At 33.5% G+C, this 27755-nt stretch overlaps 1 protein-coding gene across 4 annotated transcripts in view; it reads right to left on the bottom strand.

Annotated features, from left to right (window-relative positions):
- Positions 1–27755, bottom strand: part of LOC127705650 (actin nucleation-promoting factor WASL-like) — a 48300-nt gene that overhangs the window by 5155 nt on the left and 15390 nt on the right. For 2 of the 4 annotated variants that reach the window (XM_052209980.1, XM_052209988.1), the window contains 6 exons: positions 23776–23954; positions 21305–21482; positions 15900–15947; positions 6823–6870; positions 4369–4853; positions 352–457 (listed from right to left, as the gene is read on the bottom strand). In XM_052209980.1, the coding sequence (XP_052065940.1) occupies positions 352–457; positions 4369–4853; positions 6823–6870; positions 15900–15947; positions 21305–21482; positions 23776–23954 (1044 nt within the window). The remainder of the gene's footprint in view (positions 1–351; positions 458–4368; positions 4854–6822; positions 6871–15899; positions 15948–21304; positions 21483–23775; positions 23955–27755) is intronic. The other 2 variants (XM_052209995.1, XM_052210003.1) reach the window with 2 other exon arrangements.

The raw sequence follows: 27755 nt of genomic DNA, 5'->3' as shown, positions 1-27755 counted from the left end.
AAATACTAATTTATGAAAAATTTTGATGTGTCTTCTGCCTACTTGTGAATTTCTTCAGTTACCGTTATATTTTGATTTAAATCAATGTCATTCTTGTAAGGCAGAAAAAAGTCCTGCCGCCTGACGAAACCTATATAATGTTTCTACTTATATATCCCTGGTTTTCAAATGCTTTAGTATGAATTTTCCTGATGAAGGTAAATCCAGAAAACTGCTGTGTATTCCAAAAATTTATAAAGTTTTATTTTCATTCATTCATAATAAGTAAATGTGATTTTTTGGATAATATCAAACATATGATGGCTGATACTTTTTTTTGTTTGAATTATTAGAGTTTTAAAACACCCTTACCAGACATCTGTAATACTTTCTGTCTGTTAGCCAATGCCATTGCTAAAGCACCTACAATACCTCCTCCTTGGCCTGGATCAGACTCAGGTTTGTCCTCTTTTTCTACCTATTTTTTGTTAATCAAAAGTGTTCAATTATGGTCATTGCAAATAGAACATTGAACCATTGCTTTCATAGCAAAATAATCTTCTTTTTTTTTTATTACTGATCAGTTCAATTTATGCTTTATGGGGATTTGTTTTAAATATTACAAATAGAAATCAATACAACATAACATCCGATCATAACTCAGACAAGATTTCCTAAAATTTACCCAAATGGCCAATTCATGTTCAATATTTTCATTCAGAAAAAAAATGGTTCGAATGATGTGTTCAAAACAATTAAAAAAAATCATACATGTCAATGTTTACAAGTTTTTTTTGTAAATTTTCAGTTCTTATTATGCCTTAAGTTAGAAATGGAATTGAAAATACAAGTGAAAATGTCTGTTGGTTTACAAAAAAATTTATTATCCTGTGAATGGATTCTGAATGAATGGACCAACATACATTTAATTTTGATTTTGATTTTTACTTGGCAAAGATTTTGCACAGATTTTAAATCTTTGCAATGGGTAAAGACATATTCTTCCCTGTAAAATCTAACAAGAGTGCACATGCTGAAATGTCTCGCCTACTATACTGACCACTGATTTTATGTTGATAGTCCTAAATATAAAGTTTTACTACAAGTATCACATTAACATTTATGATCCAAGAAATTGAGATCAAAGTCAGATAAACCAAGCCGGAAATACATGTACACCTTTCATACAATCATTCCATACACCGAATATAGATGACCTATTGCTTATAGTATAAAAGAATCTGACCAAATCATGGATATTATATATTGACCAATGAACCATGAAAATGAGGTCAAAGTCAGATGATACCTGCCAGACAGACATATACATTTACAATCATTCCATACACCAAATATAGTTGAACTATTGCTTAAAGTTTAAGAAAAACAGACCAAAACACAAAAACTTAACATTGAGCAATGAACCATGAAATTGAGGTCAAGGTCAAATAAAACCTCCCAGACTGACATGTACATCGTAAAATATTTCCATACACCAAATAAAGTTGACCTATTGCATACAGTATTAAAAAAAAAGACCAAAACACAACAAGAGTGCACACGCTGAAATGTCTCGCCTTCTTTACTAATCATTGATATTATGTTGATAGTCCTAAATATAAAGCTTTATTACAACTGTCACATAAACTTAACATTAACCAAGTAAACTAAACATTGACCAATGAACCATGAAAATGAGGTCAAGGTCAGATGAACCATGCTAGGCAGGCATGTACAGCTAACAATTCTTCCATACAACAAATAGAGTTGACCTATTGCTTATAGTTTAAGAAAAACAGACCAAAACACAAAAACTTAACACTGAGCAATGAACCTTGAAAATGAGGTCAAGGTCAGATAAAACCTGTGTGACTGCCAAATAGATCATAAAATATTTCCATACACCAAATATAGTTGAACTATTGCATATAGTATAAAAACACAAAAACTTAACTATAACCACTGAACCATGAAAATGAGGTCAAGGTCAGATGACACCTGCCAGTTGGACATGTACACCTTACAGTCCTTCCATACACCGAATATACTAGACCTATTGCTTATAGTATCTGAGATATGGACTTGACCACCAAAACTTAACCTTGTTCATTGATCCATGAAATGAGGTCGAGGTCAAGTGAAAACTGTCTGACGGGCATGAGGACCTTGCAAGGTACGCACATACCAAATATGTTGAACTATTGCACATAGTATTAGAAAAAAAGACCAAAACTCAAAAACTTAACTTTGACCACTGAACCATGAAAATGAGGTCAAGGTCAGATGACACCTGCCCGCTAGACATGTACACCTTACAATCATTCCATACACCAAATATAGTAGACCTATGGCATACAGTATAAGAAAAACAGACCAAAACACAAAAACTTAACTATAACCACTGAACCATGAAAATGAGGTCAAGGTCAGATGACACCTGCCAGTTGGACATGTACACCTTACAGTCCTTCCATACACCGAATATACTAGACCTATTGCTTATAGTATCTGAGATATGGACTTGACCACCAAAACTTAACCTTGTTCATTGATCCATTAAATGAGGACGAGGTCAAGTGAAAACTGTCTGACGGGCATGAGGACCTTGCAAGGTACGCACATACCAAATATAGTTGAACTATTGCACATAGTATTAGAAAAAAAGACCAAAACTCAAAAACTTAACTTTGACCACTGAACCATGAAAATGAGGTCAAGGTCAGATGACACCTGCCCGCTAGACATGTACACCTTACAATCATTCCATACACCAAATATAGTAGACCTATGGCATACAGTATAAGAAAAACAGACCAAAACACAAAAACTTAACTATAACCACTGAACCATGAAAATGAGGTCAAGGTCAGATGACACCTGCCAGTTGGACATGTACACCTTACAGTCCTTCCATACACCGAATATACTAGACCTATTGCTTATAGTATCTGAGATATGGACTTGACCACCAAAACTTAACCTTGTTCATTGATCCATTAAATGAGGTCGAGGTCAAGTGAAAACTGTCTGACGGGCATGAGGACCTTGCAAGGTACGCACATACCAAATATAGTTGAACTATTGCACATAGTATTAGAAAAAAAGACCAAAACTCAAAAACTTAACTTTGACCACTGAACCATGAAAATGAGGTCAAGGTCAAATGACACCTGCCCGCTAGACATGTACACCTTACAATCATTCCATACACCAAATATAGTAGACCTATGGCATACAGTATAAGAAAAGCAGACCAAAACACAAAAACTTAACTATAACCACTGAACCATGAAAATGAGGTCAAGGTCAGATGACACCTGCCAGTTGGACATGTACACCTTACAGTCCTTCCATACACCGAATATACTAGACCTATTGCTTATAGTATCTGAGATATGGACTTGACCACCAAAACTTAACCTTGTTCACTGATCCATGAAATGAGGTCGAGGTCAAGTGAAAACTGTCTGACGGGCATGAGGACCTTGCAAGGTACGCACATACCAAATATAGTTATCCTATTACTTATAATAAGAGAGAATCTAACATTACAAAAAATCTGAACTTTTTTTTCAAGTAGTCACTGAACCATGAAAATGAGGTCAAGGACATTGGACATGTGACTGACGGAAACTTCGTAACATGAGGCATCCATATACAAAGTATGAAGCATCCAGACCTTCCACCTTCTAAAATATAAAGCTTTTAAGAAGTTAGCTAACGCCGCCGCCGCCGCCGCCGGATCACTATCCCTATGTCGAGCTTTCTGCGACAAAAGTCGCAGGCTCGACAAAAACTTAACTTTTGCCACTGAACCATGAAAATGAGGTCAAGGTCAGATGACACCTGCCAGTTGGACATGTACACCTTAAAATCATTACATACACCAAATATAGTAGACCTATTGCTTATAGTATCTGAGATATGGACTTGACCACGAAAACTTAACCTTGTTCACTGATCCATGAAATGAGGTTGAGGTCAAGTGAAAACTATCTGACAGGCATGAGGTCCTTGCAAGGTGTATATATAGTTATCCTATTACTCATAATAAGAGAGAAATTAACATTACAAAAAACCATAACTTTTTTTTCAAGTATTCACTGAACCATGAAAATGAGGTAAAGGACAATGGACATATAATAGACAGAAACTTCATATCATAAGGCATCTATATACAAAGTATGAAGCATCCAGGTCTTCTACCTTCTGAAATATTAAGTTTTTTAGAAGTTAGTTAAAGCCGACGCCACCACCGGATCACTATCCCTATGTCGAGCTTTCTGCAACAAAATTCACAGGCTTGACAAAAACCACTATCTACATATAAGAGGGAACTGTAGCCTCTGGGGATAGTTTAAGTAATATTGTTTATGTAGCAGTACTTACAGCCTTCAGTGTTTTCCCAGATCTGATGGCATCTAACAAGTTGGACCTTGGATCTCCACCACTACTTCCTCCTCCTCTGGAAGGTCCATCTCCAGCATGCTTGAGTGTAGTTCCTCCTCTGATCGACTCCAGTAATGCTCCTCTACCAACCCCTATTGGTGGTGCACCAGCTGGTGCTGCAGGTGCTGCTGGTGGTGGGGGAGCAGCTGGTGGTGCTGGAGGGGGTGGTGGTGGAGGTATTCCTGGAGTAGGGGCTGGCAGGGGTGCCCCTTTAGATGACTGAGGTGGAGGTTGTGGAGGTGCATGGAACGATGGTGGTGGTGGAGGTTGGCCAATTTGTCTAGCTGGTGTTGGTGGTGGAGGAAGGTGTGTCCTATTTGGAGGAGGTGGTGGTCCACCCCTTTGAGGTGGAGGAGGACCAGTCCTAGCTGGTGGTGGTGGTGGTGGGCCACCTGATCTGGGTGGAGGAGGCTGTATTGGTGCACCTGAAATAACAAAATTACACAGAATTTGTAGTCGACATCATATTAGAATGGAACACAATGTATAAAGGAAAGATTAAGGGTAAAATATACAGTAACTGTTATGTATTCACAATAAACAGTGTTTTACCCAGGGCCTTATAGCACCATGGTACCATATTGCTATCTGACAGAATGTACAAGTATCATAAATACGGTGCTTTAATTTCAGGGAAACAGTACTATTTCAAATACTTGGGTGAACAGTGAACTAAATACAAATAACCAATCTCACATATTGAAAAATACTCTGTATTTATAAGTTAGTATGCTTTTAATACAAAATGTTCGAAAAAATAAAGAACATTGCCAATAACTACGTCTATTTATCACATGTATCAGAAAAATATGAAAAATAAAATATGAAATAAAACATTTTTTCTCCAGATGCTATTTCTTGATCATAAAAAAGCTTCTGTCCAAGTTCCATAACATTCCATGAGGGTTTGCAAAGTAATTGATGTCTAAAAAACTGAACCCAAGACTGCATGTAAAGAATCTTGGAAATATACTTAGTCCTTTTATCAATAAAATACGAAAAAATGAATGAAAAATAAATGGGGAATGTGTCTATGGGACACAGATGATGCCCCCGCTTGCTTATATTGTTATAAAGGGATATAACTCAAGAACTGTAAAAGTGACGCTACCCAAATTTGTACTTGATCTGAGTTTTGTGGTAATAAGCATTATGTATACGTTTCATAACATTTGGTTGAGACAAACTAAAGTAAGAGAACAGAAACAAAAAATTCAGCAATTTTTCAATTTGTAGAGGGGCATAACTCTAGAACAGCAAAAGTGATGCCACCAAAATTCAAACTTGATCTGTGTTTTGTGGTAATTAGCATTGTGTATAAGTTTCATAACATTTAGTTGAGGCAAACTAAAGTAAGAGAATGGAAACGAAAAATTCAGCAATTTTTCCATCTGTAGAGGAGCATAACTCTAGAACGGCACCAAAATTCAAACTTGATCTGTGTTTTGTGGTTATAAGCATTGTGTATAAGTTTCATAACATTTGGTTGAGGCAAACTAAAGTCAAAGAATGGAAATGAAAAATTCAGCAAATTTACCATTTATAAAGGAGCATAACTGTAGAACAGTAAAAGTGATGCCACCAAAATTCAAACTTGATCTGTGTTTTGTGGTAATAAGCATTGTGTATAAGTTTCATAACATTTGGTTGAGGCAAACTGAAGTAAGAGAACAGAAACAAAAAATTTAGCCATTTTTCCATTTGTACAGGGGTAAACTTTAGAAGGTTAAAGTGATGCCACAAAAATTCAAACTTGATCTGTGTTTTGTGGTAATTAGCATTGTGTATAAGTTTCATAACATTTGGTTGACGAAACTAAAGTTAGAGAACGGAAACCAATTTTGGGACGTACATACGGACGGACAAGGGTAAAACTTAATGCCCCCTCCGCTATGGCGGGGGCATAAAAAAATATGTTTCGAAATTTTCTCTGGCTTATGTCTTTTGATCATTAAAAATTTGTCCAAGTTTCCTAAAATTCCAAATAGGTTTGACAAAGTTATTGATGTCTCAAAAAACTTACTATAGACTGAACCTAAATGTTAATGATGCCATCCAAATGTAGGATTGCTATGTCTGTACTTTGCATGCTCAACAAAAATTAACAATAATGAACATGTCTATGTGTCTTGGTTTTAATAATGGAAACAGACAATCATAACTTAGTAGTACAATTAATGGGTATGTACTTCATCTTGATCATGCTAAATGATAAAAACAGTAAATAATTAAGGGTACCATCAACTCATTGAATTCCACCCTTTGACTGGTTTTCTTGTCAGAGCAAGAGATATCAATGTTTTGGTTGGTACGTGTAAAACAACAAAAACTTCAATCAACAATTCAATAAGATGAAACAAACAAAATGGCAATGCAACTTTCTGAAATACATACTGCTTGATTTCCTTTGACCTGGGGACACTTCTTCTCTTGGACTCTTGCCTAAGTGGAAAATTTATTTCTTATACAAGAGTACTACTTTGCAGTGCTATGTCATATCATTATAGACAAGAATAAAAAAAGTGTCAGCTTGTTAATTCATGTACACTTATTTCTTACTGCAATAAACTATTTAATCTAAAATATTCCATAAATAAAATGCTTCGCTGGGGCGCAGCTTGATACGACCGCAGAGGTCGAACCCTGAACAGTTGGGTCAAGTATGGACACAAAATTCAAGCTTGATACAGCTATGACTTTGGATTGTCATTAAATATTTGACACAGCATAGGTTTCTGACACAGGATGAATGTGGTGTAAGAACTGGAAAAAATTTAATTTACCTATTATGGTGGAATCTCCATAAACTAAATTGTTTGTTAATTTCAATATATCAAAGAATATGTAGAATTCAATGTTTGATGTAATGTAATAAAGTTGAAATTTGGACCGTTTTTGTTCAATGTGGACCAATTTGGTAACATGTATAAATAATCAAAAATCTAAATACATGGGAGCCCATTTAAATACATCATAAAGGTATTAAAATAGAAAGTGACATCATAGTCATGGCTAAAAATAAACAAAAATCCTTAATCAGCAACATTTAAAGTAATATCTAAAAATAAAATTCCTTTGTAACCATAAAAGCCCATTTAAATACATCATAAAGATATTAAAATAGAAAATGACATCATAGTCATGGCTAAACATAGCAAAAAACCCTTAATCAGCATCATTTAACAGTAATATCTAAAAATGGAAATTACATCATAAAGGTATTAAAATAGAAAATGACATCATAGTCATGGCTAAAATTAAACAAAATCCTTAATCAGCATCAGCAACATTTTATAGTAATATCTAAAAATAAAATTCCTTTGTAACCATAAAAGCCCATTTAAATACATCATAACAGATATTAAAATAGAAAATGACATCATAGTCATGGCTAAACATAGCAAAAACCTTAATCAGCATCATTTAACAGTAATATCTAAAAATAAAAATTTCTTTGCAACCATAAAAGTAAAATAGAAAATGACATCATAATCATAGCTAAAAATAAACAAAAATTTTTTTTATTGGCAAATTTTAAATGGAGTTTATTATACTAAAACAATAAATTTGCAACCATAAACATGATAAAACCCCATTTAAACACATCATAAAAGTATTAAATAATTCAACTACATCATAAGGCTATAAAAATAGAAAGTGACTTCATAGTCAAGGCTAAAGGTAAACAAAAAACCTTCATCAGCAAAATTTTATATTGGCAAATTTCCAATGAAGTTTATTACACTAAAATTGTTGGCAAATTTCCAATGCATTTATTAACAATAAAGTTATTGGCAAATTTCCAATTTACATAATTTAAAAGCAGTGTAGATGAGATATTTAAATGAGTTTGAATTACCAACCTTACACTGCTTTTAAATAATGTTCTTTACTCAATTATTTGTCTATTAAAATGGAAACCCTTGTTTTTTAACCTTTTTTCCCCTTATTCCTTAAACATTAGAGCACACTAAAAAAATCCTTATTTTCGACCAATATTTGGCCCCTTATTCATAAATGTTTGAGCAATTAACCCCAAAACTCAATTCCTACTTTCTCTTCGTGATAAAAAATAACTAACTTAAAATGTAAATTTTAAACAAAAAAAAAAGGAAAAAAAAAAATTACCCCTTTTTTGACCCCCACCCCCCTTATGATTCATCACCCCCACCCCCCTTTCCCCCCAAACCAAGCTCAATAACAGCCTTGCCTTTGTGGTATGGTACCTTGTAATACAATTTTAGAGAGATCTATACACTTGAACACAAGTTATTGTCTAGAAACTAAAAAATGCTTATTTTAAACCCCTTTTTAGGCCCCTTATTACTAAAAGTTTTGGGCAATTACCACAACACTCAATTCCAGCTTTCCCTTTGTGAAATGGAACCTTGTAGTAAAATTTCAGAAAGATCCATACACTTACACACAAGTTATTGTCATGAAACTAGAAAAATGCTTGTTTTTTGCCCCCTTTTGGCCCCTTATTCCTAAAATTTTGAGGCAATTAACCCCAAAATCAATCCCAGCATTGACCCTTTGTGATATGGAATCTTGTGGTACAATGTCAAAGAGATCCATATGCTAACACACAAGTTATGTCTGGAAGTTACAAAAATGCTTATTTTCGGCCCCTTTTTGGCCCCTAATTCCTTAACTGTTGGTACCATAACCCCCAAAATCAATCCCCACCTTCCTATTGTGGTATTGAACCTTATGGTAAAATTTCATAGAGATCCATTCACTTAAACTAAAGTTAGAGTGCGAAAACCATTGTGTATTCGGACGACGACGCCGGACGACGACGACGACGACGACGCCAACGTCATACCAATATACGACCTCAAAATTTTTTTGCGGTAGTATAAAAACAGGAAACAGTTTTCAAATCAAAATCAATAGGGATATTCCTCTTATCATGTGACCATATACCAATGTATATTTACTTCCCAATATAAAGTATGTGAGGTAACATCCAGAAACCAAGTTGACTGACAGACTAACTGACAGGTCAACAACTATATAAATATTTACCCCTCAACCCTGCTACTTAGTACTGTGGGATATAAGTCAAGAAATCTATGCATTTTGAACTAGGTTCAAAAATATTTCCAAATGAGTTTGTATGTTTGAGGATAACATAGTCCAAATAAAATTTACAAAGGGTTTCAACTTCCAGGGAACCCTGTCTCTTGTCTACAATTACTGTTGTTAGCCTAAAAATGTAATGTTGACTGCCAAAAACTATCTTTCAGTAAAAAACAGAAGAAAAAAAAGATAACTTGTTTTTTCTTGTTTATGAAGAAGCTTCTGTCCAAGTCTGTAACATACCACGAACATTTACAAAGTTATTGATGTCTAATAAAATTCTTTAACCCAAGACTGTATGTAAATGTTACCTGCAAAACAACTTAATCTTTTTATCAGACAAATATGAAAAAAAAAGATTTTCTCTAGATTCTGATCATAATAAAAGCTTCTGTTGATGTTTCCTTAAATTCCATGAAGGTTTGACAAAGTTATTTTGTCTAAAAATTGCCATCTGAATGTAGGATTTACATATCTTGCTAAGTTACAGGATCAACAAAAATATACATGTCTATGAGTTTTGGGTTAAAAAAAAATAAGACACATTCATAACCTAGAAGTACAAATTATGGGTATGTACTGCATCTTGATCATGATAAATAAAAAAAAACAGTAAATAATTAGGTGTACCATATCTTCATTGAATTCCACTCTCTAACTAGTCCTTTTGTCAAAGCAAGAGATATCAATTTTTGGTTGGTACATGTAAAATAACAAAAACTTCAATCAACAATTCAACAACATAACAAACAAAAAGTCAATGCAACTTTCTGAAATACATACTGCTTGATTTCCTTTGACCTGGGGACATTTCTTCTCTTTGACTCTTGCCTAAGTGAAAAATTTATTTCTTATACAAGAGTACTACTTTGCAGTGCTATGTCATATCATTATAGACAAGAATAAAAAAAAACTGTCAGCTTGTTAATTCATGTACACTTATTTCATACTGCAATAAACTCTTTCATCTAAAATATCCCATAAAAAACAGGAAACAGTTTTCAAATCAAAATCAATAGGGATATTCCTCTTATCATGTGACCATATACCAATGTATATTTACTTCCCAATATAAAGTATGTGAGGTAACATCCAGAAACCAAGTTGACAGACAGACTAACTGACAGGTCAACAACTATATAAATATATACCCCTCAACCCTGATACTTAGTAGTGTGGGATTTAAGTCAAGAAATCTATGCATTTTAACTAGGTTCAAAAATATTTCCAAATGAGTATGTATGTTTGAGGATAACATAGTCCAAATAAAATTTACAAAGGGTTTCAACTTCCAGGGAACCCTGTCTCTTGTCTACAATTGCTGTTGTTAGCGTAAAGATGTAATGTTGACTGCCAAAAACTATCTTTCAGTAAAATACAGAAGAAAAAAAAGATAAGATAACTTTTTTTTCTTGATTATTAAGAAGTTTCTGTCCAAGTCTGTAACATACCACGAAGATTTACAAAGTTATTGATGTCTAATAAAATTCTTTAACCCAAGACTGTATGTAAATGTTACCTGCAAAACAACTTAAAAGAGGGACGAAAGATACCAGAGGGACAGTCAAACTCATAGATCGAAAACAAACTGACAACACCATGGCCAAAAATAAAAAGACAAACAGACAAATAATAGTACAGATGACACAACATAGAAAACTAAAGACTAAGCAACACCAACCCTACCAAAAACTGGGGGTGATCTCAGGTTCTCCGGAAGGGTAAGAAGATCCTGCTCCACATGTGGCACCCGTCGTGTTGCTTATGTTATTACAAATCCGGTAAATAGTCTTAACTCGGTAAGTCACATTCGTGAAAAGGGAAGGGTATTGTAGTTATGACATAAGGAACATATCCGATATAATTTGTGAAACGGTTATTCCATAACGGTCAACCAACTCATGATGGCGTCCGTAAAATTTACGAAGGGATGATTTCAACTTCACCATTTGGAACTCTTGGTTTAATAGCTTCCTTGTGAGCAGCAATCCTCTATCAAGGAAATCATGATAGGAAACACAAGCCCAGGAATATCGTATCAATTGGGAGATATATACTTCGTATGCAGGCACTGCTGGAATGTTGCTACATAGAAATGGAAAGTTCACAATTGGGAAGCTGAAATCATCTCTTTTGTCGTAAAGTTTTGTTTTCAACCGACCCTCATTGTCAATTTCTAGATGTAATTTCTCAAGATATGAGGCAGACTTAACTGTATCTGTAGTATCCTTTATAATCTTTTTATCAGACAAATATGAAAAAAAAAGATTTTCTCTAGATTCTGATCATAATAAAAGCTTCTGTTGATGTTTCCTTAAATTCCATGAAGGTTTGACAAAGTTATTTTGTCTAAAAATTGCCATCTGAATGTAGGATTTACATATCTTGCTAAGTTACAGGATCAACAAAAATATACATGTCTATGAATTTTGGGTTAAAAAAAAATAAGACACATTCGTAACCTAGAAGTACAAATAATGGGTATGTACTGCATCTTGATCATGCTAAATAAAAAAAACAGTAAATAATTAGGTGTACCATATCTTTATTGAATTCCACTCTCTAACTAGTCCTTTTGTCAAAGCAAGAGTTATCAATGTTTTGGTTGGTACATGTAAAATAACAAAAACTTCAATCAACAATTCAACAACATAACAAACAAAAAGGCAATGCAACTTTCTGAAATACATACTGCTTGATTTCCTTTGACCTGGGGACATTTCTTCTCTTTGACTCTTGCCTAAGTGAAAAATTAATATCTTACACAAGAGTATTACTTTGGGGTGAAATGACTTATCTTCATAGAGAAGAATAAAAACTGGCAGCATGTTAATTTATGTACACTTAATTCATACTGCAATTTACTCTTTCTTATAAAATATCTCATAAAAATATGAAACAGTTTACAGCTCAAAATCAATAGGGAAATTCCTCTTAATGTGCGACCATATATCAAGGTAAATTTACGAACCAATATAAAGAATGTGAGTTAGCATCCAGAAAACAAAGTAACTGACAGGTCAATAAACTGTTGACACAGAGATATGTCTAGATTTTGTGTTATTTTGATAGCATAATGAACATTTTCAGATAAAAAAATGGCAATATTTCAACATGTAAACTATGCAAAACATTTAAAGTCAATACCCATAGTGTGGGACCAAATAAGATCCAAAGAAATGAAAAATGCCAGTGATTATAAAACAAAATTCCAAATACCACGGACTTATCATAAGTAGATCCTAAACAAAAACTTGTAAACTATGCAAAAGTTTCACAAGAGTGCACATGCTGAAATGTCTCGCCTTCTTCACTAATCATTGATATTATGTTGATAGTCCTAAATATAAAGCTTTATTACAACTGTCACATAAACTTAACATTAACCAAGTAAACTAAATATTGACCAATGAACCATGAAAATGAGGTCAAGGTCAGATGAACCATGCTAGGCAGGCATGTACAGCTAACAATTCTTCCATACAACAAATATAGTTGACCTATTGCTTATAGTTTAAGAAAAACAGACCAAAACACAAAAACTTAACACTGAGCAATAAACCTTGAAAATGAGGTCAATGTCAAATAAAACCTGCATGACTGACATATAGATCATAAAATATTTTCATACACCAAATATAGTTGAACTATTGCATATAGTATTAGAAAAAAGACCAAACTCAAAAACTTAACTTTGACCACTGAACCATGAAAATGAGGTCAAGGTCATATGACACCTGCCGGCTAGACATGTACACCTTACAATCATTCCATACAACAAATATAGTAGACCTATTGCATACAGTATTAGGAAAAAAGACCAAAACACAAAAACTTAACTTTGACCACTGAACCATGAAAATGAGGTCAAGGTCAGATGACACCTGCCAGCTAGACATGTACACCTTAAAATCATTCCATACACCAAATATAGTAGACCTATTGCATGCAGTATTAGAAAAAAAGACCAAAACTCAAAAACTTAACTTTGACCACTGAACCATGAAAATGAGGTCAAGGTCAGATGACACCTGCCAGCTAGACATGTACACCTTACAATCATTCCATACACCAAATATAGTAGACCTATTGCATGCAGTATTAGAAAAAAAGACCAAAACACCAAAACTTAACTTTGACCACTGAACCATGAAAATGAGGTCAAGGTCAGATGACACCTGCCAGCTAGACATGTACACCTTACAATCATTCCATACACCAAATATAGAAGACCTATTGCATACAGTATAAGAAAAACAGACCAAAACACAAAAACTTAACTATAACCACTGAACCATGAAAATGAGGTCAAGGTCAGATGACACCTGCCAATTGGACATGTACACCTTACAGTCCTTCCATACACCGAATATACTAGACCTATTGCTTATAGTATCTGAGATATGGACTTGACCACCAAAACTTAACCTTGTTCACTGATCCATGAAATGAGGTTGAGGTCAAGTGAAAACTGTCTGACGGGCATGAGAACGGGCGTAAGGTACGCACATACCAAATATAGTTATCCTATTACTTATAATAAGAGAGAATTTAACATTACAAAAAATCTTATTTTTTTTTTCAAGTAGTCACTGAACCATGAAAATGAGGTCAAGGACATTGGACATGTGACTGACGGAAACTTCGTAACATGAGGCATCCATATACAAAGTATGAAGCATCCAGATCTTCCACCCTCTAAAATATTTTAAGAAGTTAGCTAACGCCGCCGCCGCCGCTGGATCACTATCCCTATGTCGAGCTTTCTGCGACAAAAGTCGCAGGCTCGACAAAAATCAATGAACCATGATGAGGGGGCTTGGCAATATGATCTCCATGGAAATGAGACTTGCAAATACTTTTACAACTGCATACCAAATATCATTGACTTAACAACCTTTTTTGTTGGCTTCTTTGTTAGATAAATTTGAATGTTTGTTTGAATTTATTAGTCAATTGTGTTGTATGTCTGTGATGTACCGGTATGTTTACAAAGTTTTGACTGCTGGATCCCAATTATTGTCACGTTAACCTATTATGTCTGTTTGGGTTGCTTACCCCATTTTGTCAGTATAACCAAACTATAAACAACTGTCATTCAAGTGGGAGGTTTAGCTAGCTATAAAACCAGGTTTAACCCACCATTTTTTTTGGAAAATTTCTGTACCAAGTCAGGAATATGGCAGTTGTTTTTCACTTGTTCCATTGATTGATAGTGTTTGATTTTGTCAATTTTTATGGACTTCCCCTTTGTGAATTTGCCTTGGAGTTCAATATTTTTGTTATACTTTATAAGTGGTTCATCTTAAACTGGCGTAATCACAAACTTTAACATGTAGACTATGCAAAACATTCAAGTCAATAGACCATGACTGAGGGGGCAGAGCAAAATAATCTCCATGGAAATGAGATGTGACAAGACAATGATAATACATCTGCATACCAAATATCATTGACCTTGTACCACTAATAGTTCCCTTTAAACCTAATCACAAACTTTTAGAAATTGTTGATGCTGCCAGAAACAGCATTGATAAGCCTCACTTTTTGACTCCACCAAGTGGATATAAAAATAAATGTTTCTATGTGTATTGGGTTTGATAATAAAAAAACAAGACAATCATAACTTGATAGTACAAATTATGGGTACATACTGTATCAGGATCATGCTGAATGAAAAAAATAAAACCAGTAAATAACAAAATTATACTAGTAAATAATAAGTTGTACCAACAACTCAACAAAATAAAAGCAGTAAATAATTAGGTGTACCATCAACTCAACAAAATAAAACCAGTAAATAATTAGGTGTACCATCAACTCAACAAAATAAAACCTGTAAATAATTAGGTGTACCATCAACTCAACAAAATAAAACCTGTAAATAATAAGGTGTACCATCAACTCAACAAAATAAAACCAGTAAATAATTAGGTGTACCATCAACTCAACAAAATAAAACCTGTAAATAATTAGGTGTACCATCAACTCAACAAAATAAAACCTGTAAATAATTAGGTGTACCATCAACTCAACAAAATAAAACCTGTAAATAATTAGGTGTACCATCAACTCAACAAAATAAAACCTGTAAATAATTAGGTGTACCATCAACTCAACAAAATAAAAGCAGGAAATAATTAGGTGTACCATCAACTCAACAGAATAAAACCTGTAAATAATTAGGTGTACCATCAACTCAACAAAATAAAACTAAATAATTAGGTGTACCATCAACTCATTGAATTCCACTCTCTAACTAGTTCTTGGTCAAAGCAAGATATATCAATGTTTTGGTTGGTACTTTTAAAACAACAATATCTACAATCAACAATTCAATAATATGAAACAAACAAAAAGGCAATGCAACTTTCTGAAATACATACTGCTTGATTTCCTTTGACCTGGGGACATTTCTTCTCTTGGACTCTTGCCTAAGTAAAAAATTTATTTCTTATACAAGAGTACTACTTTGCAGTGCTATGACTTATGTTCATAGAGAAGAATAAAAGCTGGCAGCATGCTAATTTATGTACATAGAGAAGAATAAAAGCTGGCAGCATGCTAATTTATGTACACTTATTTCATCCTGAAATTAACTCAATCATTTAAAATACCCCTCTAAAAATATAAAACAGTTTTCAGCTAAAGATCAATAAGGATCTTCCTGTTATCATATGTGACCATATCCTCAAGTAAGGTTGCTATCCAATATAATGTATGTTAGTAAGTATCAGGAATCCAAAATGACTGACAGGTCAAAACTATTTACATATATACACCCCACCCCCTAGTGTGGGGAATAATAAGGTAAGAAATATATGCATGTTGAACTAAGTTTTAAAATATTTCAAATGAGTATTCTTAGGATAAAACCCTCCATAAAAATTTGGAAAGGGTTAAAAAGAACCCGTGTCTTGCCTGTTTGGCTGTCATTGTAAAAATGTAATGTTGACTGCCACAAAATATGTCCATTTATCAGTAAAATATGGGAAAAAAAATAAAATAAATGGGACACAGATGATGCCCCCGCTTGCATATCATATAAAGTTATAAAGGGGCATAGCTCTAGAACAGTAAAAATGACACCCATCAAAATTCAAACTTGATCTGTGTTTTGTGGTAATAAGCATTGTGTATAAGTTTCATAACATTTGGTTGAGGCAAACTAAAGTTAGAGAATGAATAAAAAAAATTCAGCAATTTTTCCATTTGTAAAGAGGCATAACTCTAGAACGGTTAAAGTGACGCCACCAAAATTCAATCTTGATCTGTGTTTTGTGGTAATAAGCATTGTGTATAAGTTTCATTTATATTTGGTTGAGGCAAACTAAAGTTAGAGAACGGAAACGAAAAATTCAGCAATTTTTCCATTTGTAAAGGGGCATTACTCTAGAACAGTTAAACTGACGCCACCAAAATTCAAACTTGATCTGTGTTTTGTGGTAATAAGCATTGTGTATAAGTTTCATAACATTTGGTTGAGGCAAACTTAAGTTAGAGAACGGAAACCAATTTTGGGACGTACGTACAGACGGACAAGGGTAAAACTTAATGCCTCCTCCGCTATGGCGGGGGCATAAAAATGTCAAACAACAAAAACTTCAATCAACAATTCAATAATTTTAAACAAACAAATTGTCAATAAAATTTTCTGATATACATACTGCTTGATTTTGTTTGACCTCCTGGAGATATTTCTTCTCTTGGACTCTTGCCTTAGTGAAAAATGTATTTCTTATACAAGAATACTACTTAATTAGTAATGCTAAGACTTATCTTCATAGAAAAGAATAACAAGAGTTCACACACTGAAATGTCTTGCCTTCTTTACTAACCATTGATATTATGTTGATAGTCCTAAATATAAAGCTTTACTACAACTATCACATAAACTTAACATGATCCAAGAAAATGAGGTCAAGGTCATATAAACCAAACAAGAAATACATGTACACCTTACAATCATTCAATACACTAAATATAGTTGACCTATTGCTTATAGTTTCTAAGAAACAGACTTAACCAAGAAAACTAAACATTGACCAATGAACCATGGAAATGAGGTCAAGGTCAGATGAACCATGCCAGGCAGACATGTACAGCTTACAATCCTTCCATACAACAAATATAGTTGACCTATTGATTATAGTTTTAAAAAAAAACAGACCAAAACATAAAAACTAAACACTGAGCAATGGACTGTGAAAATGAGGTCAAGGTCAAATAAAACCTTGTACGAGGACACAGTTATCGTCCTTCGATTTTCGTTGTCTACAAATATAGTCCCTAGTGTGGACAGTGTATAACTTGCAAATTTTTTTCATACACTTTCCAAATTTATTTCTTTATATTTAATGCATGAAATATAAAGTAAGGGGATGAAATTACATGTTAAAAAAATTTGGGTGCTGAATCTTTATGTTTAGTAGTGATTAGGTCCAGTTTAAAAAGGTCAAAAATTAGTATGTCTGAAGCTGTCAAACTGAATTTTAGACCCCCTTAACATAGAATTGTCAATATTTTGAGTTAGAGCTGGTAGACTTTTCTATAATTTTGATATTATTTGTCCCAATAGTAGTACACTACACTGTAAAAATCTTTTTGAGATAGAGCAGGTGCGATTTTTTTAATTTGACTTTATTGTCTAAAAGAAATGCACTACGAAATAACTGTGTTCTCGGGCCACCTGCGAAACTGACATGTACATCATAAAATATTTCCATACGTAAGGTACGCACATACCAAATATAGTTATCCTATTACTTATAATAAGAGAGAATTTAACGTTACAAAAAATATTAACTTTTTTTTCAAGTAGCCACTGAACCATGAAAATGAGGTCAAGGACATTGGACATGTGACTGACGGAAACTTCGTAACACGAGGCATCTATATACAAAGTATGAAGCATCCAGGTCTTCCACCTTCTAAAATATAAAGCTTTTAAAAAGTTAGCTAATGCCGCCGTCGGATTACTACCCCTATGTCGAGCTTTCTGCGTCAGGCTCAACAAAAACTAAATGGATGTTATTTGAATAGATATAAATCAGTCACCAAAGTTTCATGAAAACTGGTCAAAGCACTTTTGAGCTGTTGTCTGAAAACTGGAAAATCCCCCTTTTTTATGAATAAAATCCAATAACTCGGAAACATAAAATCTAAAATTTATAAAAATCGAAAGGGAGCTCATGTCAATAGATATAAACAATTCACCAAAGTTTCATGCAAATTGGTTAAAGCATTTTTGAGTTATTGTCTAACATGTTGACGACGGACAGACAATGGTATACCATAATACATGTACGTCCCATAAACGGGCGTATAAAAGTCATTCCACACACCAAATATTGATGTCATATTGCTTTTTACACTATGACAGATACAGACCTAATCTCGACACTAAGCACTAACAAATGCACCATGAAAATCACATGTACACTTAACAACAATTCCATGCACCAAATGTGGTTAAGCTATTGTTTACAGTAAAGAAATTTGACCTAATAACAAAACACTTTAAATTGACCAATGTAACATGAAACTGAGGCCAAGGTCAGATGAACCAATCCAGACTAATAAATCTAGACAACATTCTATACACCATAAATTATAGTTGATCTATTTCTTTCAGGATTTGAAAAACAAGACCTAAATATGAAAAATTTAACACATTGACCCATGAATTATGAAAATAAGGTCAAAGTCAGATGAACTCTGAAGGATGGACATGTTCACCATACAATCATTCCATTCACCAAAGAAGTTGACCTATTGCTTAAAGATTCTGAGTAAAAGACCTTATAATGTAAACTAAACATTGAGCTATGAACAATTAAAATGAGATCTAGGTCAGATGAACCAAGCCAGACGGACATGTTCACCTATCAATCATTCCATACACCAAATAAAGCTGACTTCTGAGAAACAGACCTAAATGTGTAATCACTAACCAAGATTACTGATCAATCATCCATGAGATGAGTTCAAGGTCAGGTGACCACTGTCTAACAGACTTGTATACCTTGCAAAGATTATATATACATGTACCACTATTACTCTTAATAAAAGTAAAAATCAACTGAAAAAATTAGACAGTTGCTGGACTATCAAAATGAGGTAAAGGACAATGGACACAAGCCAGACGGAAACTACAGAGCATAGGATATCTGTATGCAAGAGTATTCAGGTCTTTAAGCTCCTGAAATTATTCTAAAATATAAAGCTTTATGCAAAGAACTAAAGCTGCTGCCACATCCCTTTGTCTTGCAGGCTAGACTAAAATGAGAGCCATCAACATTTATCTATTTCTTTCCAAAAAAACAACAAGTAAAAGTATACAGCATGTGGACAAAAAACATTCCACTTTCAATATTTTCCCTATTATATAAATCTGCACATTTTAGGAAAAATATACTATTAACTCATTTCTTAACCAATTTTCATCATTAAACTCAGAAAAATTTGACGTTTTTAGGATAATTTTTATTGTGATTTTGTTTAAATCTTCATTTTCAAGAAATCATTTGTTAAACATAAACTTTAAATTTTGTTGATGTCACAAGTGAGTATATGTATATTGTATTATTGTGACATCAGAATTAAAGATTGCAAATTAAACTATGAACTTATGAAGCATAAAAAGGACATTTTTTAGAACAGCAGTGAAATTCATGCAAATCAGAGAAGAAATGAGCTCAAAGTATAATTTTGAAAAATTAATTGATTTACATAAAATACATATTGGGAAAAATTGAAAAGGAATGACTTGTCCACATCCTGTACATATAAGATAAGTTTAAGCCATAAATAAACATCTTGAATATCATTCTTTGGAAAAAGTCATAATCAAAATATGCACCACTGATCAAAAGAAATGGGGACCAAACTTTAGAACAACAAGTAAAAATAACAACATGCAGTCATATAACAAACACTTCAAGTATACTTACGAACATCAGGACTACGTTCTTTAGATCGGTTACGACCTTCAGGACTGCTCTCTACAGAGCGGTACCGACCATCAGGACTAATTTCTATAGAGCGCTTAGGACCTTCAGGTCTACGCTCTATAGGGCGGTTACGACCTTCAGGACTAAGTTCTATAGAACGGATAGGACCTTTAGGGCTTAGTTCTATATAGAAGTAAATATCAATTCATAAACTATGATAGATGTATTAAAATATTATCAACAGAGGCTTTCATTGCTAGAATATATATAAAAGCTTAAACAAAAATTTGAGAATATTTCTCATTGCTTCATGCGTTTTCATCATGCACATCAATGATGTTTATATAAGGGGAAGATGTTTCTCCACCTACTAAATACTTGTGTCACATGGACAATCTGCCACAAGGAATTCTATATTTTGTTTAACTACCTTTGAATCAATTTTGCTAAAATTAAGATCAATTTTTATATTTTTCTCCTTTTTTTCAGTTTGTATGACCAATTCCCCAGTTACTCACCTATATGTAAACATAGAGTCTTTTAGTATTACTGTAAACCAACTAATTTTTTCACAAGCGATTTATTTTCTATAATAGAAAATTAACACAAATATAAATTTTGTGAATATGTACAATTTGGATCTTCCCTTATATGTATAAACATTTTAAATTCATTAGAAAAATTAGAAATTCATGAAAAAATAAATTGCTGTGAAATCGGCAAGACAGGGCTATATGCGAAATTAAGTATTCACAAAAATAAGTTGGTTTACACTTCAGTGTATAAAATTTCAGCCCCTGCTCAATGGATTGAATTGACAAATTATATTTATTACTTACTATGAGATGATGGAGGAGGAGGAGGTTTCTTTTTAATTTCTTCTCTAATTTTCTCTATCCCTCCATGTTGTTCAACAAAATCATAAATAAAATCCACGGTTTCCTTGTCCATATCAGTGGTGTCAGAAATACCAACTTGTTGAAATAATGACTTCATATCATTATCCAAATTATTCATCTGTGATAAAACAGAAAATTCAATGAAAATTTCTTATCTCATAAGCTACTGATTTTTTATATAATAAACAGGTGGCTGTGCACAACTTCACAAAATGAGATTTATATGTGACTTGTTTTCAAGAAGCAGCCAAACTCCATGTATCATTTACTTCAGTTGATTTTGACTTGGCATGACAGTAATATCTATAAAAACACAGAAATTTCTAATCTTTTCAACTTTAGTCTTTCTTTTGTTATTAGTGTTTTAAGTGGTTTTAGAGATGGGCAATGCAGACATGGATGGTATCTATGCATGGGTATTAAAAACTACTGTTCAAAACTAAAATACATGGAAAATAATCAATCTTAAAGTACCATGTCTAACTCTAAAAAGAACATCAACAATAAGTAAGATGAATTTCTGGTATTTCATAGGCTTAACAAATTTTTGTTGCTGTTGTTTAGCATTCATTTTTTTTTACTGGTGAAGCAGACAACTGACAAACTCTTATAGTAAAAAGAGAACACTCAGCAAGTGATTGTAAGTCTTGATCTCATACTGTAGACTGTCTGCACAGTTGTTTTGGGTAAATATGTAAGTCTTGATCTGATACTGTAGACATGACTGTCTGCACAGTTGTTTTCGGTAAATATTCAATTTAAAAGTTAACCAATCAGCCCAAAAGTCTTTTTTTTAACTAATGACGATAAAAAAGTTTACAAATTGTAAATTGAAATTAGATGTAAAATTCACCAAAAGTACAAAGGCTGAGATGACTTGTCTGCTTTACTGATCATAATTGAATTTATGTTGAAAGTCTTTCAGATAAAAGTTTCCTTACAGATCTCACAGAAACTTAATATCATCAATGACCCATGAAAATTAGGCCAAGGTAATATAAACCCCATCAGATGTACATACACCAAATATAGTTGACTTCTGCTTATAGCATCTGAGAAAGGTACCTAATCACAAAAACAGGTGTAAATAAAAAACATTGACCAATGAACCATGAAAATGAGGTCATGGTCTGATGAACCCTATCAGAAGGACATGCACACCTTACAATCATTCATACACCAAATATAGTTGACCTACTTATAATATCGAGAAACAGACCTTATCATGAAAACTTAACCTTAATCACTGATCCATGACAATGAGGACAATTACAATGGACACATGACAAACAGAAACTTCGTAACATAAGGAATCTGTATACAAGGTATGAAGCATCCAAGTCTTCTTCCTTCTGAAATTTAAAGATTGTACAACTGCCGACGCCAAAATAGCATCCCTTTCTCTGGACGACAACAACATAAAAAGAAAATAAAAACCTGTTAAATTGAAGCCATAAATAAACATCTTAAATAGCATTCTTTGGAACAAGTTGTAATTTAAGTATACAATAAATGCACGGATCCAGTCATTTTGAAAAGGAGTTCCAATCACCCCCCAAGAACCCCTGGAACAGCATGAAAGGGGTGATGGGGCTCCAACCCCCAGAACACTCCCCTAGATCTGCTAATGCAATACTGTTTAAAAGAAATGGTGACCAGACTTTTGGTTGTAACTGTAAAAATAACAACATGCAGTCATATTACAAACACTTAACATATACTTACAAACTTCTTGACCAACTTCTTACATTTCTATAGAGTGGTAAATATTTATTTCTAAACTATGATAGATGCGTTAAAATATCAACAACAGAGGCTTTAATAACTACGACAAAATTTCATGTTACTGAAAATTAACAAATTTTTGTGCGCTCTTATTATTGCGTTTTTGAAAAACGGACATACATGGGAGATAAATTATTGTGATTAAAAGATGTGCAGCATACATATAATATCCTAAAATTTTAGTGAGGTTTTATTTTTGCAAAACCTATCCATTTGCAATTTGAATTTTTCTTAATAAAAAGACATTGCACAAATTTCTTATTCAAAGTATATCTTTTACAGGATCTTCTCATTATTTGATGTTATTTCATCGTGAACATAAATTATGTTTTTAACAACGGACAAAGCTTCTCTATACTTGCTTAATGCTAGAATAACCTACTTCAAGGCTATAAATACTTTGTTCATTAACTTCTGAATCTTTTTGTTACATCATTGATTACCAAATTGATTTCACTTCTATCATTTTTTTTCAAGGTTACTTGCCAATATGTATATAATTTGTATGCACTTGCTGAATAATGAAAAATGAGGTCAAGGACAATGGACATATGACAGATGGTTTTGCATGATAAGTAGGCAAAACTAATTGTTTCCTTTAATATTTGACATCTTAATAAACTCACATCAAATCCTTTAGTAGGATCCCAACCAACGTGACTAACATGTCTAAATGCAGTGGGTGTACTAATATCTTCCTTAGTCAGCTTTTTCTTCTTGTCCTTTTTACCTGCTTTACTCTTTCCAATGGTATTTGATCCAGACTTGACATCAATGTTGACAACAGGTGCTTGAGCAGGCACATCTAAACAAAAATCATCAATTAATTACTATGTGTATAAGTCACACCAATATGAAATTTAGGTTAGATGGGTAAAAAAGGAAAATATATATAAAAATTAATTGTAGTATGATTGCAAATGACAACTCTCCACCAGAGACCAAATGACACAAGTTAACAACAATAGGCCATGTTGATTTATTAGTAGATCTAATCTTGCTCGTTATTTTTGCTGCTTACAGTTTCTCCTTAAGAGTTTCAAAAGAAAATTTAGAAATAGTTTATGACAGATGGTAGATGAGTGCAATAGCAACATTTTACAGTTGTACCTGTAAAAAGAAATTTAACCCCAAACAACTGGCCCCATTATTATGTTTATCAAGTGTGTTGTTCTTTAATGTTAGTTTTCATCTGGGTTTCTTGGATAAGATGATTTTTTCAGTGTAGTCTTTAATGGTTGTCAAATATTTTCTAAAATTCTTGTTATTTCATTATATACTCTTATATAAATCAGATGTTGAATATTTGTCAGAAAAGCTAGATTGTAGCATGCCATTGTACATCATTTGGACCTATGATGAACAGCATTGTATTGGTAAATCATAGATTTACAGCATTTTACGAAAGTTCTTTCAAATACTTAAATTTAAACATGTATCTCATGTGTAATTATATACCTTACTTTCACAAAAGTTATTAAGTACAAAACAACTTGTAATTTTATGAATTAAAAAACCTGATTAAAAGTGCATCATTTCTAAATGAACATATAACCTAAAATACAACTACAGACTCCTACTAGCCTGAATCCCTCACCTGGTAAACATACGCCTTTCTGATATTTTTTCCACCTTTATTGTAAATGGTTACGTTTGCTTGCTTATATGTAGATCTTATATAGCTGATTTTTTGCTGTTTTCTTTCCATCTAATATAGCTTTCAAGAAATAAATCAAAGCACTGTAAGCGCTGTAGGCAGTTAACCAAAAACCAAGGCAAACGTAATTATGAAAACTGTGGCAGTGTTGCTTCAATTTTTTTTCAAGATTTGAAAGAACAAACATTAAACATTCGTATATTGTACATTTATGTTTATTTAATGAATTTATTATTAAGGCAAATTAATTAATATTTTATCAAGGTTTTCAAAAGCAACACATATACCAATGTATATTTTTAATGGTGAGTCTGCAGTGGTACAAGTTCGCAATGATTGCAGTTGTTCTAGTTGGTAGTTAACGTTGGTACCAGTTGACTTTCAGTGGTACAAGTTGACGTAGTACGAGTTTATAATAGAATGAATAGACGTGCTTCCCTGGAAGGAACACTGAGTTTGGGTTCTACAGTACAAAAGTTATGAGACACAAATCAGACAAATGTTTTCTTCTACAGGGATCAAAGGTGAGGTCTGACTGACCTGCCCATAGTAAATGTAAATGACCCCCACCTTCACCCCAAGTCCATGATGTCACTCCATACCAAGTTTGGAATAAAATGACAGGTGATTATAAAACAGTTGGTCAAACATTCTTGGGCTAAAATTTACACTGCTTGAAAGATTTATATGTTTTCTTTAAAATGAGCCATAAATGAAAATTTTTATAGGCCCAGAAATAATTCAAAAATAATTAAAGTAAATTCAATTACAGCCGATTTCATTGAGTGTGTAGGCAAAGGTAATATCTTTGGTTAGCTTGCTTGTTAGCTGAACCGTGAAGTCATTATTAGGTTAGGTACATTACCCTCCTTTAAGAGTAGACTAGTCCGACAGATAACCATCTATTTGTCTGTAGGACTAAGCTACTTCGAAAGGAGGGTCGTATACCTTACCTAATAATGACTTCACGGTTCAGCTAGCAAGAAAGCTAACCAAAGATATTACCTTTGCCTACACACTCAATGAAATCGGCTGTAACCTAGACTCATTTTTTGCATCAATAAAATTTTATAATAAACAAGAAATAATTGTAACAGGATGCTGTCACGACGTTTCCTATAATTCGTCATTCCCATGGTCGCCTGACATTGGGCAAAGTCCAGTACACATTGGTTTGGTCTAGTAAAGTGATATGCATATGTGACACCTAGGAGATTGACCCTGTATGTCATTAAAATCTTTTTGAAATGACGAACGTGAATAAATATGGTTTAGGAGTGGGTATCTCGACCGTTCTCAAACAGTAGGGGGTAGGGTGACCCCAGGGACTCCCCTATATTTCATTTGATTTGTTATATTGTCCCATACATGAAAATATATGGTTTAGAGGTGGGAATCTCGACCGTTTACAAGTTCTCAAACAGGAGGGGGTGGGGTGACCCCAGGGACTCCCCCCTGTATTTCATTTGATTTGTTATATTGTCCCATACATGATTATATATGGTTTAGGGGTGGGGAAATCGATCGTTTACAAGTTCTTAAACAGAAGGGGGTGGGTGACACCGGGGACTCCCCCAAATTATTTTCATTTGATTTGTTTTATTGTCCCATACAAGTATATATTTGGTTTAGGGGTGGGGATCACGACCATTCACAAGATAAAAGCACATTTTCAAATTGAAGGGGGTGGGATGACCCCCAGGGACTCACCCTATATTTTATTTGATTTGTTTTATTGTCCTGTTCTCATTACTGAAGACCGCGTGTGTCTATCATTTACTGTTTTCCAGTAATAGTCATTTGAAAATTAAAAAAAATAAAATCCCATAGGGTTCTACAGTAAACCCGTCCCTTCTTTAGACCCCTCAAAATACCCCTAAATAGTCCCCAATGCACAAACGAAAGATTGATGGCTCCGCTAGACATGTTAGTCTTACATTTTATGAAATCCTAAGTAAATCTGACAAGCGGTCCGAGTTGTCTTCTTAGACTGTCCAAGTGGACTTGGTCCGACTTATCTCTGGGACGAGTTGTTCCGCATTTCTTAAAACATCGACCTGATTGGTCGACGTTGATTACGTCGATTTCCGGTACTTTTTCATTCATAAAATAACAACAAGTGTATGTTAAAATTACCGCCAACTTAGACTACTATATATAACTTTATTTCCTCTGTCATAGAGATTTGGTGTACATGAACAATATTCCTGCGCATTTTCCATTTGGGAAATATAAACGACTTGTAATTACAACTTTTCGGCGATGAAATATTTCATACAATTGTTCTTTGACATCTTAGCCAAAAGCACAGGGGATAATAGACTACGTACGGATTTCTATTGAGCACTATTTCCTATGTGCAACTTCAAATATTATGGGTCGTTCGACGATCATTTAAGGTTATTCTGGTCATATTTTTTGTATTCCAGAATTAAAAGTATGAAAAAAATGTAAATTAGTTATAAATAACATATTAGCCTGCTAGATTATAACAATGGCACTTTTTTCAGCATTCGTTGGGAAGAACACAAATCTAGGGTGCTAGCATAAGGCAGCTTAACTGCCTAAAAATCTTATGTTGTACTGTTACAATTGAATTGTTTTACATTTGTCATTTTGGGGCCTTCGATAGCTGATTATGCGGTATGGGCTTTGCTCATTGTTGAAGACCATACAGTGACCAATAGTTGTTAATTTCTGTGTCATTTGGTCTCTTGTGGAGAGTTGTCTCATTGGCAATCTTACCACATCTTCTTATTTCTATATAAAATGGGTAAAATTGTAAATAACTCATACAAGGAGTCAATTCGGCCATGTTGATTTATTTATAGATCTTATCTTGCTGGTTATTTCTGCTGCGTGTAGTTTCTCTTTATGTTTACAAGAGAATTTAAAAATAGTTTATGCCAGATGCAGGTGACATGTGATAGCAACACTTTTCACTGGCTC

The sequence above is a fragment of the Mytilus californianus genome, unplaced genomic scaffold (assembly GCF_021869535.1).
Source record: "Mytilus californianus isolate M0D057914Y unplaced genomic scaffold, xbMytCali1.0.p SCAF_1, whole genome shotgun sequence".
Lineage (NCBI taxonomy): Eukaryota > Metazoa > Mollusca > Bivalvia > Mytilida > Mytilidae > Mytilus > Mytilus californianus.
Note: the sequence above shows the minus strand (reverse complement) of the source record. Positions and strands in the feature narration are given on the sequence as shown.